Below are 23,111 nucleotides of genomic sequence, written 5' to 3'. Positions count from 1 at the left end.
AGCCTTGTCTTAATATGGTTGAAGAGCTGTAACTTGATAACCAGACATCTCGATATTACCATTTCAAGTGTGCCTTCCTGCAAATGTAAGCTCGTATATATTATTTCTGGGCATCTCAACTGCTCCTTTGACCTGAATATAGCATTACAGAATTTTCCCTATTATGCTCTGAAATTGCTCACCTCCTCTCTGTCTCTCTCTCTCTCTCCCTTCAGCATTTCAGAATTTACCCTACTATGCTCTGAAATTGCTCGCCTCCTCTCTGTCCCTCTCTCTCTCTCTCTCTCTCTCTCTCTACAGGAACCAAATCCGAGCACACTAATGTCATCTTGCAGACAATAGATAATCATAATATCTCCTGTTATAATGCAAATAATAGCGAGTTTTCTGTGCTTCATCCCAGTCTTCCTTGGTTTAAGAAAACTGCTCTCCCCCTCTCGAGACCCTTCTTTATTCATTCTCCTTCAGTGTTGCTCATGCCTTAAGGTAGACGAATTAGAAAAGTACAGCAATTAAAAGATTAAGTATCTGCTAAGGGAGTGCGATACCTACTAGGTAGTGCATGCATTTCGGAAGATGAATTAAGCTGCTGATTGGTTGCCTCCTTTGCTATTTACTATTTTAGAGAGATTTTCTAGACCCGCTTTGTATCTGTTCTTCCATTTCTGTAGAGTATTTTGTTCCTTGACTTTGATAGCAATGCTCAAACGAAACTAATGTGAGCTGCCGATGTATCAAAAAAAATAATTAAGTACTAGATCATGAGAAGAGGGTCACAATCATCAATAATTCCTCTCATGCTATCAAGATTAGCAATACTTTCTCTCACGTTGATGCACATGTCCATCACTAATCAAGCTAACTAGACCAGCTCATATCTCAATGTAAGTTCAGTTTTACAATCCAACAAACCCTCCATGACCCTCATGATGGCACATTCTAGGAGTTCAGGTGTCGATCGAACCTATATTCATAATCTTATCAACCTTCCTAAATAACGCATGGATGAGAAAATGCATAGACCGGTATATACGGTCCACCACAGCCCATCTAGAGGAAAAACTCTTGCCCTGATTCCGCTCTCTCTCTCGTTGTTCCATTCTGAACTCCATTAATGGCAGCCTCTCTACTTCGCTCCCACTCCTCCTCCCGCCTCGCCCTCGCTAGGGTTAGGGCTTGTCTCTCCTCCCTCCCCCTTCTCCACTCCCTGCCCGACCCCAATCCCCCAATCCTCCGCTCTCAATTAGGGCCCGGTTTCTCACCACAAAATCCCTCCCTTCCCCCCTTCCCCCCGTGGGCGAAGCCCCGCTTCTTCTGCTCCCCCTCCTCCTGCCCCGCCGCCCCCGCCCCCGCCCCCGCCCCCGCCACCGCCCAAGATTCCGATTGTTCCACCGCCGCTGCCTACACTGGCGATGAGGCCGCCGTCAGCGAAGAATCCGCCTCCCCATCCCTCGACCCCCTCGACGTCTACCGCGAGCTCCGCCGCGCCGACGAGAGCTCCACCAAGCTCAAACGCTCCGAGTGGAACTCCCTCGTCAAGGTATTCCGCGGCTTCGCCAAGTCCCCCTGGGCCTCCGACCAGGCCCTCGCCGTCTACATCCCCGCCTCCTTCTTCCCCCACGCCGCCCGCCGCTTCCGCGAGTTCTTCCTCCGCCGCTGCCCCCCGCACGTCTTTGGCCACCTCGCCGCGCTCGGCCCCTCCCCCGAGGCCGACCGCTTCCTCTTCCCCATCTTCGTCGAGTTCTGCCTCGCGGAATTCCCTGACGAAATCCGCCAGTTCCAGACCCTCATCGACTCCGCCGACCTCACCAGGCCCCACACCTGGTTCCCCTTCGCCCGGGCGATGAAGCGCCGCATTGTGTACCACTGCGGCCCCACCAACAGCGGCAAGACCTACAACGCGCTCCAGCGGTTCATGGAGGCCGGCAGTGGGGTCTATTGCAGCCCGCTCCGGCTCCTCGCCATGGAGGTGTTCGACAAGGTGAACTCTTTGGGTGTCTACTGTAGTCTCCAAACCGGCCAGGAAAAAAAGCTGGTGCCTTTCTCCAACCACGTTGCCTGCACCATCGAGATGGTGACGACCGAGCAGCTCTACGATGTCGCCGTCATCGATGAGATTCAGATGATGGCTGACCCAACCCGAGGTTATGCTTGGACAAGGGCGCTGCTTGGACTCAAGGCTGATGAGATACATTTGTGTGGAGACCCGAGTGTTTTGAAGATGGTGAAGAAGATATGTAAAGAAACAGGCGATGAGTTGGAGGTGAACCACTATGAGAGGTTCAAGCCTCTGGTGGTGGAGGCTAAGACTCTTTTAGGGAATTTTAAGAATGTTCGATCGGGGGACTGCATTGTGGCCTTCTCAAGAAGAGAGATTTTTGAGGTGAAATTGGCTATCGAGAAGTTTACCAAGCATAAGTGCTGCGTCATCTATGGTGCATTGCCGCCAGAAACCAGGCGGCAGCAGGCTAGCTTGTTCAATGATCAGGGCAATGAGTATGATGTTCTGGTGGCGAGTGACGCAGTTGGGATGGGCTTGAATCTTAATATTAGGAGGGTTGTTTTCTATTCGCTGTCGAAGTATAATGGTGATAAGATGGTGCTAGTTGCTCCCTCCCAGGTGAAACAGATAGCTGGGCGAGCTGGCCGGAGAGGTAGTGCATATCCAGACGGGCTCGTGACCACCTTCCTTTTGGATGATTTGGACTATCTGATCGAGTGTTTGCAGCAGCCATTCGAAGAGGTGACAAAAGTTGGTCTTTTTCCCTTCTTTGAGCAAGTGGAGTTGTTTGCTGCACAGTTTCCAATTGCAACTTTCTGTGAGTTATTGGATAAGTTTCGTGAGAACTGCCGGCTTGATGGGAACTATTTCTTGTGTCGGCATGATGGTGTGAAGAAAGTGGCAAACATGTTGGAGAAGGTACAGGGGTTATCTCTTGAAGAACGATTCAATTTCTGTTTTGCACCGGTCAATATTAGGGACCCAAAGGCAATGTACCATCTCTTGAGATTTGCTACGCACTATAGCCAGAACCGTCCTGTTGGTATAGCAATGGGGATGCCAAAGGGTTCTGCTAGAAATGATGCAGAGTTGTTGGATCTTGAGACAAAGCATCAGGTTTTATCTATGTATCTGTGGTTATCACATCATTTCAAGGAGGATACATTTCCTTATGTGCAGAAGGCTGAGACAATGGCGTTCAGCATTGCTGATTTGCTTGGTCAGTCTCTTGCCAAAGCTTGCTGGAAGCCTGAATCAAGATCACAGGGGAAGCCAAGACGTATAGAAGAGGAGAATAGCCAGGACGAGCTAAAGCCAGTTGCTGAAGAAAGTTATGACAGGCCAAGATCACTCATAAAAGCATACAAAATGTAAGTCTTATTTACTTATTAAAGCTTTGCAATTTTGTAAGGACGAAATCAGCTTCCTGTTTTCTAATTTTCTTTGTATGATCTGTTGACATAGTTCCTATTTTATATATATTTTTTATTAGATATTCGGTATTTGGATTGATTTAAATACTTGATGCCATTGTTTGCTTTCCGAAAGGAGTTGTATGAGTTAAGTATACTTTTGATTTTAGGCTTAGATTTGGTTTGGAGGCAATTTTTGAATAAGTTTCAGAGTGATGAGTGAATAGGGAGAGTAAGTTGGAGGAAACTTTTTTCCCTGCTGTGTATGATGCAAAATGTGTATGTTTTTGTGGGTTTCTTGAGGAGGTTAGCATGGAGACTGATCCTTGTAAAACTCTTTATAGGAACTAATGGTGTATGTAGGTTATGCTATCATAGGAAGAGGACAATTAGTGCTTACCAATGTTTTTATAATCGGATTGACCAGCCAGTTTGACTGGTTGAATCGGGAAACGATCACCTGTCTGGTCCGGTTCAAAGGACATTTTAAAAGAAGTCAAAACTCAAATCAAACCTAGAAGAACCGGATGAACTGATTAGATTGGGTAGGCCAGTTTGTTTCTCGCAGAGTTGATTTTTTTTTTTTTTTTGAGTTTGCTGCTCCGATCTCATTCTCGAACCCAACATGCCCCCAAACCCCACAGTCGATCTCTATCCGCTGATGTCGGCAGCCATGGAGGTGATAGAGGGTGGCAGTGAGAGGCCGGGTGCGGCACCGATGACAAAGAGAGTTGCGGTGGCAGCGGAGGAGGAGGTGATCATGGCGGATAAGGGGCGGCGGAGGAGAGGAGGGAGGAGGTGGCGGAACTAAAGAGGATTAGGCGCCAGAAGCGAGCAATGTGGTTGAGGTCGGGGCGACGACCAATGAGGTTCCTATGATTGCACTTGGTGGTGCAATCGACGGAGAATCTCCACCATTATACTCTCCAACTGTCAGAGCACATCCACTTGGAGATCGTTGCCACTGAGAGGCTCCAGCAGTCAGTGAGCTACGTCGCATTCCCGACTACCAAGGAAGGGAGCTCGCGACAGGGTTACCGTGGTGGTGAAGGGGGTGGATGGGAGGAGAGTAGCCGTATGGGGAGGAACATCCGGCTGGCGGTTAGGTGAGGCACGCTATCTCCCCCTAAGCCCTAATTCATCCTCCCTCCTCTACTGGTTCGAGCCACCATGGCTGTCCTCATCCCAAATCTCTCTCTCTATCTCTCCTCCATCATCGAAATCCACCGCCCAATCGGTGGCTGAAATCAGCCTCAAACTTTCCCCAAATTCTAGCATCTAAGGCTCCTAAATGACCGCTCAGTGATAAAGGAGGTAGAGGGGCAGAGATAGCCAGAAGGTTTTCCTAGAAGTAGCCACCCTCGAAAGAGTGCGTAATAGCTCATTGATTGAGCGCTTTTGCATCGAAGATGAACGAGGCTAAGCGATCTATCGAACCTGTGGAATGCAAAATTGCATCGGATGGGGAGTGTTCTGCTTTAGAGGGAAGCACTCACGCAAGCAGGTGTGGACAAACCCATATGTGCTCTCTATCTTTCCCACCTCTGTTTTTCTTTCCATGCGTCATCCCCTGCCCAGGGTCTCGACTACCCTGTTCATAGTAGTCCTAACCACCTCGTCTCCTCTCCGTCGCCCCTCCTCCTTTGTTTCGTATTTTTTAGATTTTTTTGAAAAAAATAGAAATATAATTATGACATCATAATGATGTTTTGCTAATGTCACCAGTCGAACCGATCCGACAGGTTGTCCTGGAAACCAGACTGTTTGCTAGTTTGTTGGCCAGTCCTATTTTAAAAGCATTACACTTGCATCCTAGCGTTCACTTGTCTGGTTGCTATGTAGAGGATTTTATCCTGTGACTCAATAGGTGAAGCATTGAGGTGGATATCATATAGTGGCTAGGTGAGACCTGTTAGTCCGGCTCCACATGGTATATTTCTTGGTGGCGGGTCTTGTATAATAATCTATACCTTCAACTTATTCTTTTCTGGTGGTTTAATTGTGTCATTGTTCTTTTGATAGCTAGGTATTGACCTCTCCTTTTTTATAATTCCATTTGGATTTGACAGTTGTTCTTTTGATTCCTTGTTTTTTAACCTTGACATGCATCAGATGCCATTGTTCTAGATGCCAAGGTTGGTAACAAAGGCGGGCACAATGCTGCTAATTATCTATCAGGACTGCTTATGCAAGTAAATATCATTACTGAATCCAGTTACTGACCAGTGATCTTTTAGCATTAGGCAATATTGAAGCTGAGCGTAAGACATTTCCTACAAGGTGCTGATGTAGGTATGTCTTTGGTAGCTAGAGTCTTTTGGTCTAGAATTTGGACCTCAATCCAAACATTTATTCAACAGGTTTAGGTTAGATCTTCTCATATTTATGGTTTTTTCTTTCTTTCTTTCTTTAAGTTTCATATGAAATCCACCTGAAGGATCAACTCCACACCCAAACATGACATGTAGGTACAGATTCATGTTTCCTAATGAGTATTGAGTTGTATCTTTCTTAATGTTTGGTTTACCTAACCTAGATGCACACAAGTCATAACTTTGGCAGGTCTTTTGGAAGACCAGGGCACTGGATTTTGAAATTTTGTTGATCAGATGGTGGCATAGAAAAGACCCATGCAAGGGTCATAGAGTTATAGTCGTTCATGCTGTGCAATGCATCTTAAGCATGATTGCTATGTTATAGCTATAACAGTTAGGTGTGATACATTATCAGAAGAAAAGCTTTATCATTTGTCTGCCTCTTCATAGGAGTAATAACGACCCTTAACATGGTGTTTTATGTTTATTGCACCTGCGAAGTGGTGTCTATTAGATGGCTTCCAAATTTTATCCATTTGTTTCTTTGAAATAATTTGCAGGGCTTGAAAGAGCCCAAATTTACCTGGCTCGAAAGCTTATGAGTATCTGAGTATAATAGCGGGAAGTGGTACGTTGGGAGAAATTAGGGAATCTAGGAAGTATATCAATAGAATGATATTTTTTTTTAAAAAAAATATGATTATTTTCTTGGTTAACTTCTGCATTTTGGATAAATGTAATGATACTTGGTTTTACAAATGATAATTAATAAATAGTATATTTCTTAATAATCTAGGATTAATTTCAATTAAATGATGCTAGCAATCAAAGATACTTATTATATGATGGGATGCAAGAGATGCAAAGCAGGCATGGAAAGGGAGTGAAATACTAAAGTGGGTGTGGCAGCTTTCGTAAAAGATTCAAGCTGCAAAGATCCACAGATAGATAGTAACCTGCTGCTCTCATTGACGAGGGATCCTTTCTACTATATTACTATGATTTTGACACAAGAAGCTTTTAAGAAGTGCGATAGTGTTAGAAGTTCTTTGATAAGTCCTAATTGCGTAAGAAAGGCAAATTAGGTTCTTCTTGTAAAGGAAGATGTATAGCTTTGGGGTTGAACTTTTTGTGGCTCTTCCAGTGCACAGAGGCTGTGTATATCTGATATTCTGATTTTATGGAATTTTGAGGCCCTCATATTGATTAATGTAGATTTCTATCATGTGATAAGCCTAGTTGCAAACTTTATGTTAGATCTAAATAAACGTCTGCATTTAAGAATGAGAAATTTCTGCATCAAATCAAGTCCACAATCTTAAGCAACCCATGAAGCCCTGAAGTTAAAGAAGAGCAGAAAAAGAAGCAAGTGGAGGAAATTGTGGCTAAACTTAATTCACTGATTCACCTGAAATTCTGAAAACATGTATGCATAGAGTTTTATTTCTTAGATATATGGCCATCAAATAATTCTAATCCTTAAGAGAATGACTCAAAGCTTCTTAGATTCTATAATTTTAGTGATATGGAGCCATCCATAAAATAAAAGTGACTGAAAAAAAAAATAAACCTACAACAAAGTAGGCTTTATGTGGCTGGCACTTTAGTCGTCAGCCATTTCCTGCTCATCTTTCCTCCATATTTTTCCTCCTTTATTTCTTTCTCTCTCCTTTTTCTCTTCCAATTTCTTTTCTTTCCCAATTTTAGCCTCCTATTTATCTTTCCTTTATTTTATTTTCTCCCCCCTTTTCCTCCTCTTTTCTTACTCTTCTTGGTTGGTGACTGATTCAGGACATCGCTATGACCCTCTAGTCTCTGGCCATGGCCTCTATTTTCTGCTGAAATATTAGCCAAATGCTCAGTTCTTGGTTCTCTGAAGTGGAGGTGCTCACATAGCTTTAAGCCCTTAAAACATCTTTAGCCATGGCCACCTATCATACCTTTTCAGCAAGTCTAAGAAGGGGGGAAATTGTTGGAAAGAAAATGAAAAATTAAAAATTAAAATAATTAAATTTAAGCAACAACTAACCCTAGGATATTAGTTAAAGCCTTAGAGACATAATGGTTGCACCATTATTCATCTTTGTTCCAATAGGATTTGTCATTAGCTGACCTGGTAACGTAATCACTTTATGGAACATCAGTTCATTGTTGAGTGCCGGCAAACCACCATGTACTAGTCTATATGTTATATTAGGGTATTAAAAAGATAGAAAATGACCTCTTGCATTTGCGCTCATTTTCTATAAGTAATAAAGGTGCTTTCCGTGTTTCCATGAAATATTAGAGTTTTCTTTGTTGATTTGAAAGATCATTTTGGGAGCTTTTCTAAGCAGTTTTGGTGTGCATCAATAGTTATGGAGTTATGGGATATAATCATAACCATAAAGCATCATTCTAACTATTTGGAGTTGACATATGAATTTCTATTCACCAATCTTTAGGCTTTTGATGTTATTGAAAACTTAAACTAATTAATTTTCACAAATTCCATTCATGTTACTTTTGGTCTGACCTTCCTCTTCCCAAATCCTTCAGATAAAGATTTGGACTTCCCTCCTGATCAGGGCCACATCAATATCTGTTTTTAAATGCCCATTTACATGCCCATACCATCTTAATCAATAGTCAATTACTTTGTCCTTTATTTATGTAACTCCTACCTCTCTCTGATATGTACTCTGCCCTTCTTAGTTTTATTGTTATTTTATTACATATATCTTGTTTTCATGGGACCCTTCAATCGCCTAACATCTGAGCCATCCAACAACAGCTTTCTTTGTAGTTTTATAGATTTTTCCTCGACTCACCAAAATATGCATCAGTGACACTTCTAGAACATTTATCACACCATCCATCTGGCCTTAATCAGATACCTGCATTTTCATTTTTCTCTCAGTTTTCTTGTCTAATAGATTTTAGATGAACTGATTACTTTTTAATATCCCTTTCCCATCCGTCTTGATGGGTGCTTGGTACTTGGTATGTGGGATTATTTCCATATCTTGACATGTTTTTGCAACTAGTTGTCAACCTAACATCAACTCTCCACTGTTTTCATCTAAAATTTGGGACTGACAGGTATATATTGGAGGAAATAAGGAAGTTTGAAGACATATCCAAACCTCTTGACATTGTTATAGTGGGACTGGAGCAATATTGCAATTTGTCTTTTGATGTCCTTAGTGGATGCATTTTTATTTTATTTTATCAGCATTTAATAGTAGGATCCTGTGACAAAAAAAAAGAATAGTTTTGTGCCCCACTTGGATATTTTTTCTCTGGGGGTCAAACATTTGATATCTATAAGTGGGTGAGGGACCACTATGATCTTATGTTGTGATATTTGAGATGATTAGGATTTCCGCGAAGCAAATGCAGTAGTCTTATATTCTTGAGGAGAACCAGCACACAATTCAATGAATATCTTAAAAATGTCTTAGGATGTAAATTTACTCGGGAAATGTAATTTCATGATCCAAAGCAGAGGCTTCCTGGAAGGTTGCCCCGTCTGTAATGTCTTTTTGGGTATTGCTGTGGATGGTTATTATTAATTCATATTCCTAGAAGTGGCAATGAATTGTTGGAATACTAGATTCTTGGTGGAGTATAGGAGAGTGAATATCTGTGTTGAACTTCGTTATTAGAATGAACTTCATTATTAGAATGTCTTATGCTTGAACCTTCTTTGCTTTGGCTTCTCTCTCATTGTTTCTGAAAACCTTAAATTATCAGTGACTATAATTGTAAGGGACATTGTGCTTTAGGATTATACCATTCGCTTGAATGGATATAACTACCAACGAATGTGGTTCGTAATTTGAAGAGCTTATGATGATAATGCTAATAAAATGTTGCTGCAAAATATGTGTAATCCCACAATATTTGAATTGTATTTGCATTGACAACTAATTAAATAAAAGGCTATAGCTAGATTCTGGTAGTATTTGTTCATGGTTTATTGTATATCTTGAACTATAATTATTGTCAAATTTTTATGTGTATCTACCACATTGGCCAGGAGGGTTGCAAGGGTTCCGGTGATAATTTATGATTTTATGCTGGCATAATATATGCATCATGTTTTTACTGCACATAAGTCCATTTGAACTCAAAGTTGAACACCTTACTTGGATGGGTTTAATTATCATAATTTCTTTTCACTTAAAACTGCCGGTCCCTTTAATGCCTGTTTTGTTTCTATTTGTTAAATTTACGCTAGTTTGTGGTCAAACCTTTTTATTAAGAAAAAAAGAAAATTAAATAAACATGTCTTGATGACAAGCTTGTTATTACTTGAATGGTCAAAGCACATCCACTTTTTTTCATGCCAATGTATGCTAGTACTTTTGGTATTTGATACTATGTGCTGATGTCTGCTGTACAAGCTGACCTTAACCAGGACAGGCGTGATACATGATAATTCATCACATTCTTTATAAATTATATGAATGTTTTTAAGTTCATAATTAATGTGCTGCTTCACTAAGCAACAATTGCAAAACTATTTAGTACAATTTTGTGAGTTTTTGTTTCATATTTTTGTTTTTTTTTCCTTTTCTTTTTTTTCTTCTTTACTGCGGTGTCATATCCCGACATCATTGTGGTCTTTTGAGCATATTAGATTTGGATTTATCAGCCTAATTATCCAAATTCTAATGCTTTTGTTTTTTGTTAGTCTAATGCTAATGCCTTTTTATTAACAGGAAAGGACAGGATCAGCCTGGCCAGCATCATCCTGCCGGGAATTTTGTGGTATGACCTTTTGTCAGATGCATCCGTTTATGGAGCCAGCCCTGTCGCTGTTGTATCACTAGAATTCAATCACTTCTGATCATATTCATCCACCTAGTGATGTGCCACTTTCACTAAAAGAGCACGGTGATATCGCGATCCACCAAAAGCTTCTCTTCCAGACAAGGATCTTGGTCCTTGAAACAATGTATTTCTGCTAACGCGATCAAATGCTTCATGTGCCTATTTACATGCAGACTAAGCAAGCTTAGAACTAACAAAGAAAGGGCTAAGGGAAGCAGGTTGATACCAAAGCATAAAATCGAAGGCATTTTTTTCTATTATTTATTTGTAAGCTGCTAATCTGAAACAGTATTGAGTTTTAGGCCTCATTAATTTTGTCATAGTCCAAGTCAGCTGTTGCTTCTGTAATCTGTAAAGGTAAAACTTGGATGATTTCATAAATTAGTAACTTGTCTTTGCGATGGATGATGCTTGCTGGTTGAATTGAAAAAGTCATTGAGCATTGGATTGATTGGCCAACAAAATTATATAAAAAATTTGTAGTATTATGATTTTCCTTGAGAGAGTGTTCGTATCAAGTTGTATATGGTGCTGTTACTGCATGGAATTGTATCTGATCATGTCGAAGATGGTCTCCTTCAATGCATCTGGGTTGGCTTCTGTAAGTAACGATACGACCCTACTTGAATTATTTACACATTGAATTATTATACATTCAACATAAATTTCGACGGATGTGTACTGAATGGTGGGAGTAGAAAGAAGGGCTGACTTCATTATCAAAGGTCTGGATTTCAGAGTGATTGTAGTTGGGGCTGTCAAATCTTTGACATCTTGGCTTCTGAGGCAGAATTGTGAGCAGCCTAAACTGGCATGTGCTATGCATGGCGCGAGCTGCGAGCTTGTGTTGTTGTGCTCGAGGACAATTCAGCTACAGTTATTGGTTGAATTCGGCAGTGTGAAGAGGGTGGGCGAGCACTACCCGCTGCTCAGGATCTCTAGAATATGATAAGTGGTGGGATGGCCTTGCAAGCAAAGCACGTGTATCACGAAGCAGATTGGGTAGTCTCGTATGTGGCTAACCATTTTGGAGAGATCGTATGGTTAGGAGATGGGAAATTATTTGGTATACTTCGGAACTTGTTATTTTTTAAAATTTTTTTAATGTATTTGTATTCGGCGTGTATGACACATCCGCTTAAAATAATAATAATAATAAAAGTATACAGTGATAAGGAGTATCATGGTGGAAAAAAAAAAGAAAAAACAAGTAATTATGCGGATTAGGTTTGATTACATGTTGTTTCCTACCCAACTCATGGAACCCAATAGTCTGGCTGTCGGCTATCTGTCACGTTCCGAAGGAGCAATCCAATAGTCTGACGTTGATCAGGTCAGTTCTATGTTCCATGCCTCTTTATCTGATGGCTCATACAGTAGTGCCGAAGACTGTGCTGATGGGGATTGAGCGACTCATGCGGAGCTTTCTTTGGGGCTCCTATGGGGGGGGGGGGGCATGAGATACATTTGGTGGCCTGGGAGAGGGTGTGTCTACCACTGCGGGAGGGTGGGCTGGGGGTGCAGTCACCCCTGGTGCGACGTGAGGCCCTCTTGGCACGGAGGGCGGCACAGTTTGTCTTGGAGCCGCATGGTTACTGGAGCCAGGTTATGATAGCCAGGTACGGCCGAGCGGGCCTCGAGGGCCAGGGGACAGCCCGGCGGAGGAGATCCTTCATGTGGCGAGAGATTGAGAGGCATGTGCCTATGGCCCTGGCGCATTCGAGGTGGCTGATCGGTGACGGACGGAGTATTGATGTGATGGCGGACCCATGGGTGGATGCACTTCCCTTGAGACTATGGCCGACGACTCTCAGCACTGAGGCGGGGGAGGGTCTCCGAGTTTCCGATCTGCTCCGACCAGGAGGGGCCGAGTGGGATAGCGACAGGCTGGGCGAGCTGTTTGGAGAGCATCTAGTAGAGCGGGTTTGGTCGATTCCCCTTCCGGGGTCTGGAGGTCCAGATGTCAGAGTCTGGAGCACCACCAGTAGAGCGAGTATTGGGGTCGGTGATGTTGCCCGGCTTGTTCAGCCAGGTACACAGCCGGGGCTAGACTGTGGCTGGGTGTGGAGGTTTGGGCTACACCAGAGGGTTGCTCTCTTCCTCTGGAAGGTGGCCTGGGCGCGATTGCCGACATGCACAGAGCTGTGTAGACGCGGTATGGGCCTTTCCCCCTCATGCCTGGACTGTGGGGTGGATGAGTCGGTGGATCATGTTCTATTCCACTGCGTATGGGCGAGAGGTGTTTGGAGCCTGACTGGGATCTCGGAGGATACCTGGAGGAGTAGGGAGGTTTATTTGGAGGAGGTTCGGCTTTGGGCCGGTTCTGCTCGGATGCGGGGATTGGCTATTAGGGCGTCCTGCACAGCGTATCAGATATGGTTAGCCAGGAACGCCCGGGTGTTTGGTGAGCGTCGGCTGTCTCTACGGTTCGTGATGGAGCGGGCCTGTTCTCAGGCGACAGAGATGATCCAGGCTGAGCCAGCTCATAGACCTTTGATAGCTCGGGACATCTGGGGATCCCACAGTGTTTCGGCAGCTCCACATAGGGTATTCTTTACCTGGGAGCCCCCACCCCCGAGTTTCCTCAAGGTTAATTTTGATGACTCTGTCTTGGACGGTGGTAGGAGGGGAGGGGCCGGTTTTGTTGTTAGGGGCCCGACGTCGGATGTGGTGGCAGCAGGGGGCCGTCAGATTTTTGATACTTCGGTCCCAGGGGCAGAGTTGCGAGCGGCCTGGATGGGCTTGTCCTATGTGCGGCGTGTACTTCGAGCGAGTTCGGTTCTTCTGGAGGGCGACTCGGCTACGGTGATTAGCTGGATTCGCAGGGGCCCGGTTGGTCACGGAGATGCCCATCCTCTGCTTCGTGACATTTGGATGATGGTGAGAGAGGGTGTTACGCTACAGGCTATGCATGTATATCGTGAGGCCAATGGGGCGGCCGATTGGGTGGCCGCGTTTGTTGCGAGCCACTCTGGAGGCACCCTATGGGCTGGGGAGAGAGAGATGCCCGGAGCACTTCGGGACATTTTGTATTCTGACTCTTTAGGGTGTATTCGTATCCGTGATGTATGAAATGCCCGTTTAAGCAAAAAAAAAAAAAAAAAAAAAAAAAAAAAAAAAAAAAAAAAAAGAAAGAAAGAAAAAAAAGAAGAAAAAAAAAAGAAAAGAAAAGAAAAAGGAGCAATCCTCGCCCAGGAATTGGCGGGTTCGGTCAGCATCCACCGACCTGGCTCGCTTCCCTAACCATCAGATGCCACGCGGAGCCGGCGCAGCAACAGACGCGTTGCTTTCGTCATCATCACCGCACGCATGATCACAAAATAGTGAAATACGAAAAAGCAAAGTACACTGTATCATCAACACATAAATCGATCGGACGGTCCAGATCTAACCAAACCGTCGGCAGGGCGTAATGGACGGTCGACGTCACTCCTCCGTGCACTTCCCCTGCTCCACCGCCACTCCCTTCCACCACCTTGAATTTGATCGACCTCAGCGCGGCCTAGAAGATGGCCGCTTATTAGTTAGATACTAGATATCAGATTGGATTTGATCCGGTGCAAAGGGCGGCATACGAGTGATAGGTGATGGCGGGAGGCCGGTCTGTCCGTCCGGCGGCGACGGGCATCCGCGGGCTGTGCAGCTACCGGGTGTTCGTGTCGGCGATGTTCACCCTGCTCTTCTTGGCGGCCCTCTCGGTGCTGCTCTCCACCAACCCCTCCTCCACCGCGGCCACCTCCGTTGCCGGCGACCCTTCTGTCGCCGGCGACGTCCTCCGGCCCTACCTCGGCCGCACCTTTCTGGCCCTCAAGTCCGACCCCCTCCGCACCCGCCTCCACCTCCTCCTCCGCCAGGCGGCCGACCACTCCGCCCTCGTCCACGCCTACGCCGCCTACGCCCGCCGCCTCAAACTCGATAACTCCCGCCAGCTCCGCGCCTTCGAAGACCTCACGGCCTCCCTCTCCTCCCTCGCCGCCCGCCTCGACTCCGACCTCCCCTCCGACGAGGACTCCCTCCGCCCCCTCGAGAAGGAGGCTAAAGACCGCATCAAGTTCGCCCGCGCCCTCATCTCCGAATCCAAGGAGTCCTTCGACACCCAGCTCAAGATCCAGAAGCTCCGCGACACCATCTTCGCGGTCCAGGAGCAGCTCCACCGCGCCAAGAAGCTCGGCGCTCTCACCAACCGCATCGCCGCAGGATCCACCCCCAAAAGCCTCCACTGCCTCGCCATGCGCCTCATGGAGGACCGCATCGCCCACCCAGACTCCTACCGCCGCCCCGGCCCCGACCCGCCGGAGCTCGCCGACCCGAATCTCTACCACTCCATTCTCATCTCCGACAACATCATCGCCGTCTCCACCGTTATCAACTCCGCTATCCGCAACGCGGCCGACCCCTGGAAGCACGTCTTCCATGTCGTCACCGACCCCATGTACCTCAACGCGATGCAGGTCTGGTTCACCCGCCGCCCGCCCACCGGCGGCGCGCGGGTGGAGATCAAGTCGGTGGCCGACTTCGGCTTCTTGAATTCCTCCTACTCGCCGGTCGTGCGACAGATCGAGGGCGGGCGGCGGGACTTGTCGCTACTCCACTACCTGCGGTTCTACTTGCCGGAGATGTACCCGAGCCTGCAGCGGGTGGTGTTCTTGGAGGATGATGTGGTGGTGCAGAAGGATCTGGCGGGGCTGTGGAGGGTGGATTTGGATGGGAAGGCGAACGGGGCGGTGGAGATGTGCTTTGGGGGGTTCAGGAGGTACAGCAGGTACATGAACTTCTCCCACCCGGTGATCCGGGAGCGGTTCAGCCCGAGGGCATGCGCATGGGCCTATGGAGTAAATGTCTTTGATCTCGATGCGTGGAGGAGGGAGAGGTCCACTGAAAAATTCCATGAGTACCAGGATTTGGTGAGCACTTTCAAATTTCATCTTCTTATTTATTTTTCCTTGTTTTATGGATCATTTCTTAATGAATGAATGAATGAATGATCTTATTTGCCCAACTTGTCGAATATTTAGTAAATAATTTTAGTTGATATCATGTTGCGACAATTGGGGCAAATAGACATAAAGTTGTAAATGATTTTATTACTAATTTTGTTTCCCCAGTTCTTGATATTTAACTATCAAAGATTGTTTTATGTGATCTCCTATATATTATGAATGATTAGTGATTGATTTGCTGTCAAATGCCAAATTGTTGGAATTTTTTTTCCGGTGAAATACTACTCTATTCTAATTCAGTATGTCCTTCTGCCTCATAATTAAAACTTTTGCTTATTTTTTTCTGTTCATGCATCACTCTTCAAGATTTATTGTACCCATTCTATTAAAGAATCTTTAATTTTTTTCTATTTACTTTGAAAATTTCATTACTAACTGTGAGGACAATAGAGGCAACTGGCCTTTACATAAATTATATAACGTTATTTACTAACTTTTAGTTTTAACCCAACTACTTAGTTTCTAAACATTTTAAAGCATATTTAGCAGGTGTTTTAGTAATTACAGTTATTTTCTTATGTGAAGGATGCTAGTTAGGGGTATGCAAGTCTCTGCCGCAATTTGTGCATTGTGAGGATTTTCTCCAATCAAGCAAACCGTACACATCTCCAGGTTGTCTGTTCTTAGGCATCAAAGAAATCTTCTCTTTGTTCACAGGTTGTAGGACTTTGACCCAGAATCTTCAAGAAAAACCAAATTCTAATGTTGACACATCTTTCATCCAGTTTAAAACCAGTCAACTTATTCCTTAAATTCAGCTCAACCGAGTTCTCATTTTAGAGCACTGCACGGTCCCTTCTCTTGCAGTACTCTACCTGTTTACTGGTGCCCTTCTTAGCCGTTGAGAGGAGGGCATTTATAAATTGTTTAAGATATGCTCTGCCCTTTGCTGCTTTATTTCCATTCCAACCTTTTTATGGGTCTTTTCAACATTTTAAAATTGATCTTTAAGGCAGTTAAGCATTCCTGTAGAATTTTCTGTAATCAACCATGTTGTTATTGGTCTTCTTGCCACTTTATTAACTTCCATCTGCCTATGAAGCATGCTAAATCATTAATTTCACTAAATGGCATATTTATGCCTTGCATCTGAACTCGTGTTTACTGATGCAAACCTGAACTCCATTTTGGGTGACAAAAATTACTATCCTCTTTACTGCTAGAAGAAACTGCCTGTTACATTTTTGTCTAACTATTTTTTGATCTTTTATATATCATTGTGGTCCTGACTGTTTGTACCAAAATATTCATGATTTGTTGCGGTGAAATGTTTTTCTTTGATTTATTCTATGTCTTCCTTTTGCCTTTTGGTTTTTATCATCTTCTTATATGTTACCAGATTTGCATTTGACATATTTCATCTTGTAGTCTAGTTTAGGACAGGCCACTTGAAGAAGCTAGATTTCTGTACCAAAAAAATAAAAATAGAAAGAGAGAGAGAGAAACTAAATTCAGCATCTGAACTAGTGCTGTGATTTTGACAGAATGAGGATGGAATAATCTGGAACCCAGGCACTGTGCTTCCAGCAGGATTGATGACGTTCTACACCACTACTAAACCACTAGAGAAGTCATGGCATGTAACAGGGCTTGGTTATAATCCAAGTATTAGCTTGGATGAGATCCGCAATGCTGCCGTCATACACTTTAATGGGCACATGAAGCCATGGCTCGATGTTGCCTTGAACCAGTACAAGCACCTATGGACCAAATATGTAGATACTGAAATGGAATTCCTCCCACTCTGCAACTTCGGCCTCTAATTTGGAATTCAAGAGAACTTAGTCCATGGGAGGTTACTACTTCAAATCTCCTCATTATCTAGAGCTAGTAGAGATTGCCAGGCAAAAGTGCCTGAGCAAAATTGCCTTTTTATTGCTATTTGTTGTGACAGAGATTGCCTTCTCCACTATCCCATTTTGTCGCTAGTTCTTTCTTTTGCTTTATGTTTATTTAAGATGTACTAGTTGTTGTTTCTTGTGTAGTTCAAATGTACTGAATGGTTTTGATATACAAATGTATCAAGTGAGTTTACTTGGTAGTAATTTTTAGGCAGTTCTTTTGCATTGGGAATATACTGCAGCGAGTGATGTTTTGGGATATGATGTGTGTAGTTTATGAAGTTCTATTATATGTGTCAATCCTTCATATATCCAGGAATGATGATGGCACCAATTCTAAAAGTAAATATAGCAAGAATCTGTCTCTAACTCTGAGGACCTGTAATACAAGGTCAGATATGGATCTCTTAGAGATTGATTTGCATGCTTCTATTGAATCTGGGATGCAATATAAGATATGGACATACATGATCTTATGTAGCATACTGGTTTGTGATCCCCCCTAAACAATAAAATATGTTGACATGAGGAGGAACATATTTACTAGTTATATTATCTGCAATCGCCTAAATCTCGAGACGTTCCTCAAACCAATCATATACCTTATTGAGATAGGTAATCCAAAAGAATTCCCCCTCTGAGAACCGTATATGAGAATTTCATCTCGTACGGCTCAAGCAGAAACACACAAATACTGATTTCAACGATACGTGCTTTTTTGCAAAGATTAGGTTCGGGATTATTGGAAGAATTTTTTATGAAAGAAGAACAAGTTGTTTCTTTGATCTTCCCAAAAACAACTTCTTTTTCTTTACATGAATCACATATAGAACGTATTTGGTATTTGGATATTATCCATATCAATGACCTGGTGAATTATTCATAATTGGTTTGTTGACGTGATGAGACTTATAAATAGAATAGAAATGATCTATAAATGATCAAGAGAGAAAAAAATTCATGAATTTTCATTCTGAAATGCTCATTGCAGTAGTGTAGTGGTTGAATCAACTGAGTAGTCAAAATTATTATACTTGCGATATGACATGTAGAATGGATATTCTATGCAACATATTGATGCCTTATGACATGCATGTCTTGAACCTTCAAGGATGCTGTTTAACATGTTCGACTATTATCCCGCAGGCATTCTTATTTATGATATATATATATATATATATATATATATATATATATATATATATATATATATATATATATATATATATATATATATATATATATATATATTTCCAAATGTTATCTGTTGGGTCCGTTGGCTCGAAAGGAACCAAACAATTACTTATATTCTGAGGGTTACCTCGGGGGCTGCCCTACTCTTGCCAGAGCATAGGTGTATGCCTGAGAGTAGTGTTGAAATTTGGTGGTGCTCTTTCTTTAATATAAGTACTCATTTGTTTTTGTCTTCTTGATTTTTTTGGCTTACCTCTTCGCCAGATTTATTTTCTGTATTTCCTTCACTCTTAGGCGAAGCTGGTAACTTACCTACTCGTCTGCCAAAGAGAGAAAGTCTGCTTCTTGTTGGAAGCTATGGTTTTTATGCTGTTCCAAATGGTTGTATCATTTCATGCTTTCGAATGATTAGCTTGCTCTTTGATATTACTCTTTTTTACGTGTTTAGTTAAAATAGGATCCGAACAAGCATGCTCCTATGAGCTGGCCATTGAATCATTTTATGTCCATTTGACTTTTTCCTAGTTATGTCTTACTCTTGTAAGAAACTAGTGGTCATGGTCTTTTCCAGCTCCGTTATTACCTCTTTAGCACCTTAATTGTTTTAATTTTAGTTACTAGAGCTCTGGTGGATATTGGAATATGCAAAATAAATCATGCTTATGGGTGCCAATACATTTGTCAAAGAGCTATGCCTAAAACATTAAGCTGAAATGGAAATATTTTGACATGACAGTTTGGCTGCGAGCTAGCTAAGCATTGTATTTTCTGAGAAGCTATCTTCATTTTTATGTCAAAAAATATATGCTGTGAAACTATGTCGTCAAGATATTCCAAGCAATGCCAGAACCTATCTGTAGTTCAAATTTCCCTTAAAAACAAAATTTGTCATTAATCTCATTTTTATGACCTTATATTTGTTGTATACGAGATAACATTTAACTTCTCTGCCTTGATCTATGACTTATGTGGTTTATAAACCACACATTGATTGACCTAGCTTAGTATGTGGTTATGCATGCCAAAACACTTAACACGCCTGGCTTGATCATCTGAAGAGCGATTACTTATTGCCATATGCCTTAAGCATCATGTCTTTTGTTTTCTTGCTTTGTTGCATGTTTATTGTTCTAGATTGATGAACTGGACCAACTGGTACAACTTGAAGACTGTAGTACCATCAAAAACACTTTGCAGACGAATTATGGCCAAATTTATTAGCTGACTTGGTAATTTGTTTTTTTAGTAAATTACTTAGTATTTATTACACAATGCTTATTTGTAAGTCTGTTAATTCTTTTCATTGAGTCTATATTATGTGTTCCATGCATATATGTGTATTTGGTTTATCTTTGACTGTCACATGCTTATGCTAAATTTACTCTGTGGTTTCTCTTTACTGTGCTTTCGAATATTCACATTTCAAGTTTTTTCGTTTGATTTCTTCCACTGCTTACAGACAATCCTGCACCTAGTCCCATGATTCAGGATGAACTTTTTGATGCTGGATTTGTCTCTTATTTCAAGTCCACATTTGGCTCTTTTTTTTAATTACTACCTTTGATTCTTTTAGAGTCAGTAGGCTCAATCCTGCGGAATTTGGCTTTACTGTGTGCATCTGCATCCTGCTTTGAAATCTTTTTCATATTTGGCACTAATTTTATTTATATATTGTTGATTTTGTTTCATCATGTTTGACACCTTAATATCTGAAGATTTTTCTATTTTCTAGCCTACTTTTGTATGAAGTTAAACTGTTGTGTCCCCTAAAGACATCAAAGCTCGCATGGCAGGATTCTCACAAACTTAAAATGTTGATATGATAATTATCCTCTGAGCATATCACCATTCTTTTACTTATCCATCAACTCCTAACATCATTGGTCATCCATTAGTGAGTGTGTCTCGAACCCACCTTAGAAACATTACTGGACGGTTAATCAAATATCAGAGATCATTTTGCGGATCTTTCAAATATTAGTTACAGTGGCAAGTTAAGGACTTGCCGATTTTTTGTAATGTTGGTGGAATTAGAGATTAACCTGGGTCTGAATACAAGGCCTTCAAAAAGTGATGGATATTTTCCTTTGGCCAATCTGTAATGTTTTCTCGTTATATGTATATATTTTTTAAAATTCTAATTATGTGATTTATCTGACTTTTCATGGCTATTTGTGGAAAAGACAGGATGATTAGTCATTCCCATGTATATGCTTTGTACAGATGTTGGCAAAAAAAATTAAGCAGAGGTACTGTAGCATGATGATCCCTCTCATCAAATGTTATTGAGCCAGAGAGAAACTGGTTAGGATTACCAAGAGGACTGCTCCAACATTATGTCGGCTTCTGATGATCTACATGGTCAACTATGTTAGAAGTCTTAAATTCAGAAAGCTACATCACATAGCCTTTTCTGTTTCTAAGGACTGATAGTTATAACATTCATGCTTTGAGCGGACATCATAGAGCTGATACAAAGAAGCAGTATCATTATTGTGTACATAATTGGAGAGTCCACAAACATATCTCCGAAGTGACTGGAAGATAATGCTACAAACAACTTTATGACTCTGGCTGGTACTCACAAAGAAAGCTTTCTTTGTCATTTGACTCCTAATCTTTGACTGGCTTTGCTTCCAGGCCTCCATCCTTTCTTTTTACCAGGGAATAAGGCATGTATGTTCCAAGGATTTTGTCCCACATAACAAAGAATGGCTGTGAGAAGTTGTATTTTCCACCATAGAGCTGATGGTGAACATCATGGTAAGCACTGTTGTTGCTAAAGAAAACATGGAGGGGATTCCCAGGAAGCCACAGCCCACAATGATCATCAACTGTTTTAATGGTTGCAAAGGAGAAGAAGAAGATGGCAGTACGAGGGGTCATGCCAGAGATGAGGAAAGACATGGCACCGCCAACTGTGTCGAGAAGCAGCCCCTCAAGTGGGTGGTTGTATAGAGCTCCATATGCGTAAGGCACAACAAGGCTGTGATGCTTATAGTGGATGTGGCGATACAAGCACTTGTTAACATGCATGTATCTATGGACAAAGTACTGCCATGTGTCCAAGACAAGCATTGCGACCACAAATTGTCTCGCCACCACGAAGAAGGAAGGTTGCAAGTTTGTACCAGTCCTTTCATCTTTGCTTATCACCTGCACATGCTTCAGAAATGAGTATGGGAAAAGAAATTCTTGTCAATTAATTCTTTGCATAACTCTCTGATATATGATAGTATTGTTTTACCGTGAATAGGATGATAGCTACAGCAATCTGAAATGCCTGTTGAACGAGAACACCTCTGACAACAGTTCCTTTCGAGGGCAAATTCTTGGTTTCTTCCTCCTTCCTGGAGTGCAGCCGGTACTTGTCGAAGCAACCCAGCAGCATGTAAAGGCCAGAGTACACCCAGTAAACTAGAACAGGTACAAAGGTTCCTAACATCTCATCAGATACCTTGTAAGCCATTCCGTTGTTTCTGAAAATTCTGAAGAGTACTTGAGAAGCAAAGGATGGTTATTTCTTTAAGCTTCAGAAAGAAAACTCTCTTCTGTTCTATTTCTTTCTCTCTCCTGATGATTTCTGATGCAGAATGACCGTCTTGAAGGGCTGCTATTTATACAGGACCCAAAGCTGGCAAAACGGAAATATGCCAATAGTTTTTTCCATGGGTTCGCTGCTTCAACTGTACCGTCAAAACGAAGGAAACTAGAGATTGGCTAGAGGTGAGTTTTTAATCTATGGAGAAAGTTCACTTGACTGGTGAGATTACATGGAAATAATGGATATGATGATTAGAAACTATTCTTTGTTAGAGAGAAAACAGGTGGCTGTATCTTCCACAAATGGCTTGACCGGCTGGACACACTGGATTCTTAAGTCTGTGGGCCAACATCCTGTGGGCAGGGCAGTCAACTGAGGTAGTTTTCCTTGGTAGATAGATTCTGTAAGTTGGAACTACTTTCCAAGTTATGAGAGGCTACTGTTCCTTCTGACGACACCTTTAGTTGATCTGTAATTCCCACAAAGTCCAACTTTCTATAACCTCAATGCATGAGATTTAGGGGTGTCATCCAGTGCTGCGATGTAGCATTTTTTATTAAAAATGGAAAATGCCACAGGGAACCTTGGCATATCCCCTGCTGCATGGGTTAATGCGATTTTACAGTAATCAATAATTAATGCATCTAATTGCCATCTTTGCACCTGCCAAGCCTGCTTGCACCGGACCTGCCAAGCCTGCTTGCACCCAGCACAAAAGGAAATTGCATTTGGTATAATTGGGTTCAGGTTATATGGAATGCACATGAACCAGCCTACTTATTAAATAATCTGGTTCATGTTTAGAATCTTGGCCCCCTTAATCTGTATTTATCTTATATGAAATAGCAGGGCACATCAAAAGAATGTAAACTCCAAACCTGAAAATTGATCCAATATCTAAATTTCTTATGTGTATGGACCTAACTATATTCTAGTTTAAATTGGTATGGAATGGCATACAGAACATTGGGTTAATAGAAATATT

General features: G+C 42.4%; 3 protein-coding genes across 6 annotated transcripts; 2 read left to right on the top strand and 1 right to left on the bottom strand.

Annotated features, from left to right (window-relative positions):
• Window positions 1–886: 886 nt before the first annotated feature.
• Window positions 887–10,946, top strand: LOC103705314 (ATP-dependent RNA helicase). Its single transcript, XM_008788982.6, has 2 exons — window positions 887–3,372; window positions 10,436–10,946. Exons 1-2 carry the CDS (start codon window positions 1,115–1,117, stop codon window positions 10,488–10,490), a joined length of 2,313 nt encoding a protein of 770 aa, XP_008787204.5. The 5' UTR covers window positions 887–1,114; the 3' UTR covers window positions 10,491–10,946.
• A 2,999-nt stretch (window positions 10,947–13,945) lies between these two features.
• Window positions 13,946–22,741, top strand: LOC103703274 (putative galacturonosyltransferase 9). 4 transcript variants are annotated; one of them, XR_015967477.2, is made up of 3 exons: window positions 14,031–15,451; window positions 20,806–21,705; window positions 21,839–22,741. XR_015967477.2 is itself a non-coding variant. In XM_008786070.6 (2 exons), the coding sequence occupies exons 1-2, from the start codon at window positions 14,135–14,137 to the stop codon at window positions 17,308–17,310; spliced, it is 1,596 nt and encodes a 531-aa protein (XP_008784292.2). In that variant the 5' UTR covers window positions 13,946–14,134; the 3' UTR covers window positions 17,311–17,602. The 4 variants fall into 4 exon arrangements, 2 of the variants coding, with proteins under 2 accessions (XP_008784292.2, XP_088557716.2); XR_015967476.2 differs by having other exon boundaries at window positions 20,806–22,308; window positions 22,399–22,741; XM_008786070.6 differs by lacking the exons at window positions 20,806–21,705; window positions 21,839–22,741 and adding an exon at window positions 17,032–17,602 and having other exon boundaries at window positions 13,946–15,451.
• On the bottom strand, window positions 21,052–22,051 carry LOC120107343 (sphinganine C4-monooxygenase 2-like). The gene is made up of 2 exons (XM_039120582.2): window positions 21,830–22,051; window positions 21,052–21,738 (listed from the first exon to the last, which is right to left on the bottom strand). The coding sequence occupies exons 1-2, from the start codon at window positions 22,049–22,051 to the stop codon at window positions 21,196–21,198; spliced, it is 765 nt and encodes a 254-aa protein (XP_038976510.1). The 3' UTR covers window positions 21,052–21,195.
• Window positions 22,742–23,111: the final 370 nt, after the last annotated feature.

Source organism: Phoenix dactylifera, chromosome 7 (genome assembly GCF_051530095.1).
Source record: "Phoenix dactylifera cultivar Ajwa chromosome 7, Ajwa_hap1_PhDact_Kaust_v1.1, whole genome shotgun sequence".
Taxonomy (NCBI): Eukaryota; Viridiplantae; Streptophyta; class Magnoliopsida; order Arecales; family Arecaceae; genus Phoenix; species Phoenix dactylifera.
This window is presented reverse-complemented; position numbering and strand designations above follow the sequence as displayed.

What these genes read in the sequence shown, in the direction of transcription:
- LOC103703274 (XM_008786070.6), top strand. Translation starts at nt 14,135, where the DNA reads ATGGCGGGAGGCCGGTCTGTCCGTCCGGCGGCGACGGGCATCCGCGGG. An exon ending in TCCATGAGTACCAGGATTTG is followed by an intron (nt 15,452 to 17,031) that starts GTGAGCACTTTC and finishes TGATTTTGACAG; the next exon opens with AATGAGGATGGAATAATCTG.
- LOC120107343 (XM_039120582.2), bottom strand. Translation starts at nt 22,051, where the DNA reads ATGGCTTACAAGGTATCTGATGAGATGTTAGGAACCTTTGTACCTGTT. An exon ending in TAGCTATCATCCTATTCACG is followed by an intron (nt 21,739 to 21,829) that starts GTAAAACAATAC and finishes AAGCATGTGCAG; the next exon opens with GTGATAAGCAAAGATGAAAG.
- LOC103705314 (XM_008788982.6), top strand. Translation starts at nt 1,115, where the DNA reads ATGGCAGCCTCTCTACTTCGCTCCCACTCCTCCTCCCGCCTCGCCCTC. An exon ending in CTCATAAAAGCATACAAAAT is followed by an intron (nt 3,373 to 10,435) that starts GTAAGTCTTATT and finishes TTTTATTAACAG; the next exon opens with GAAAGGACAGGATCAGCCTG.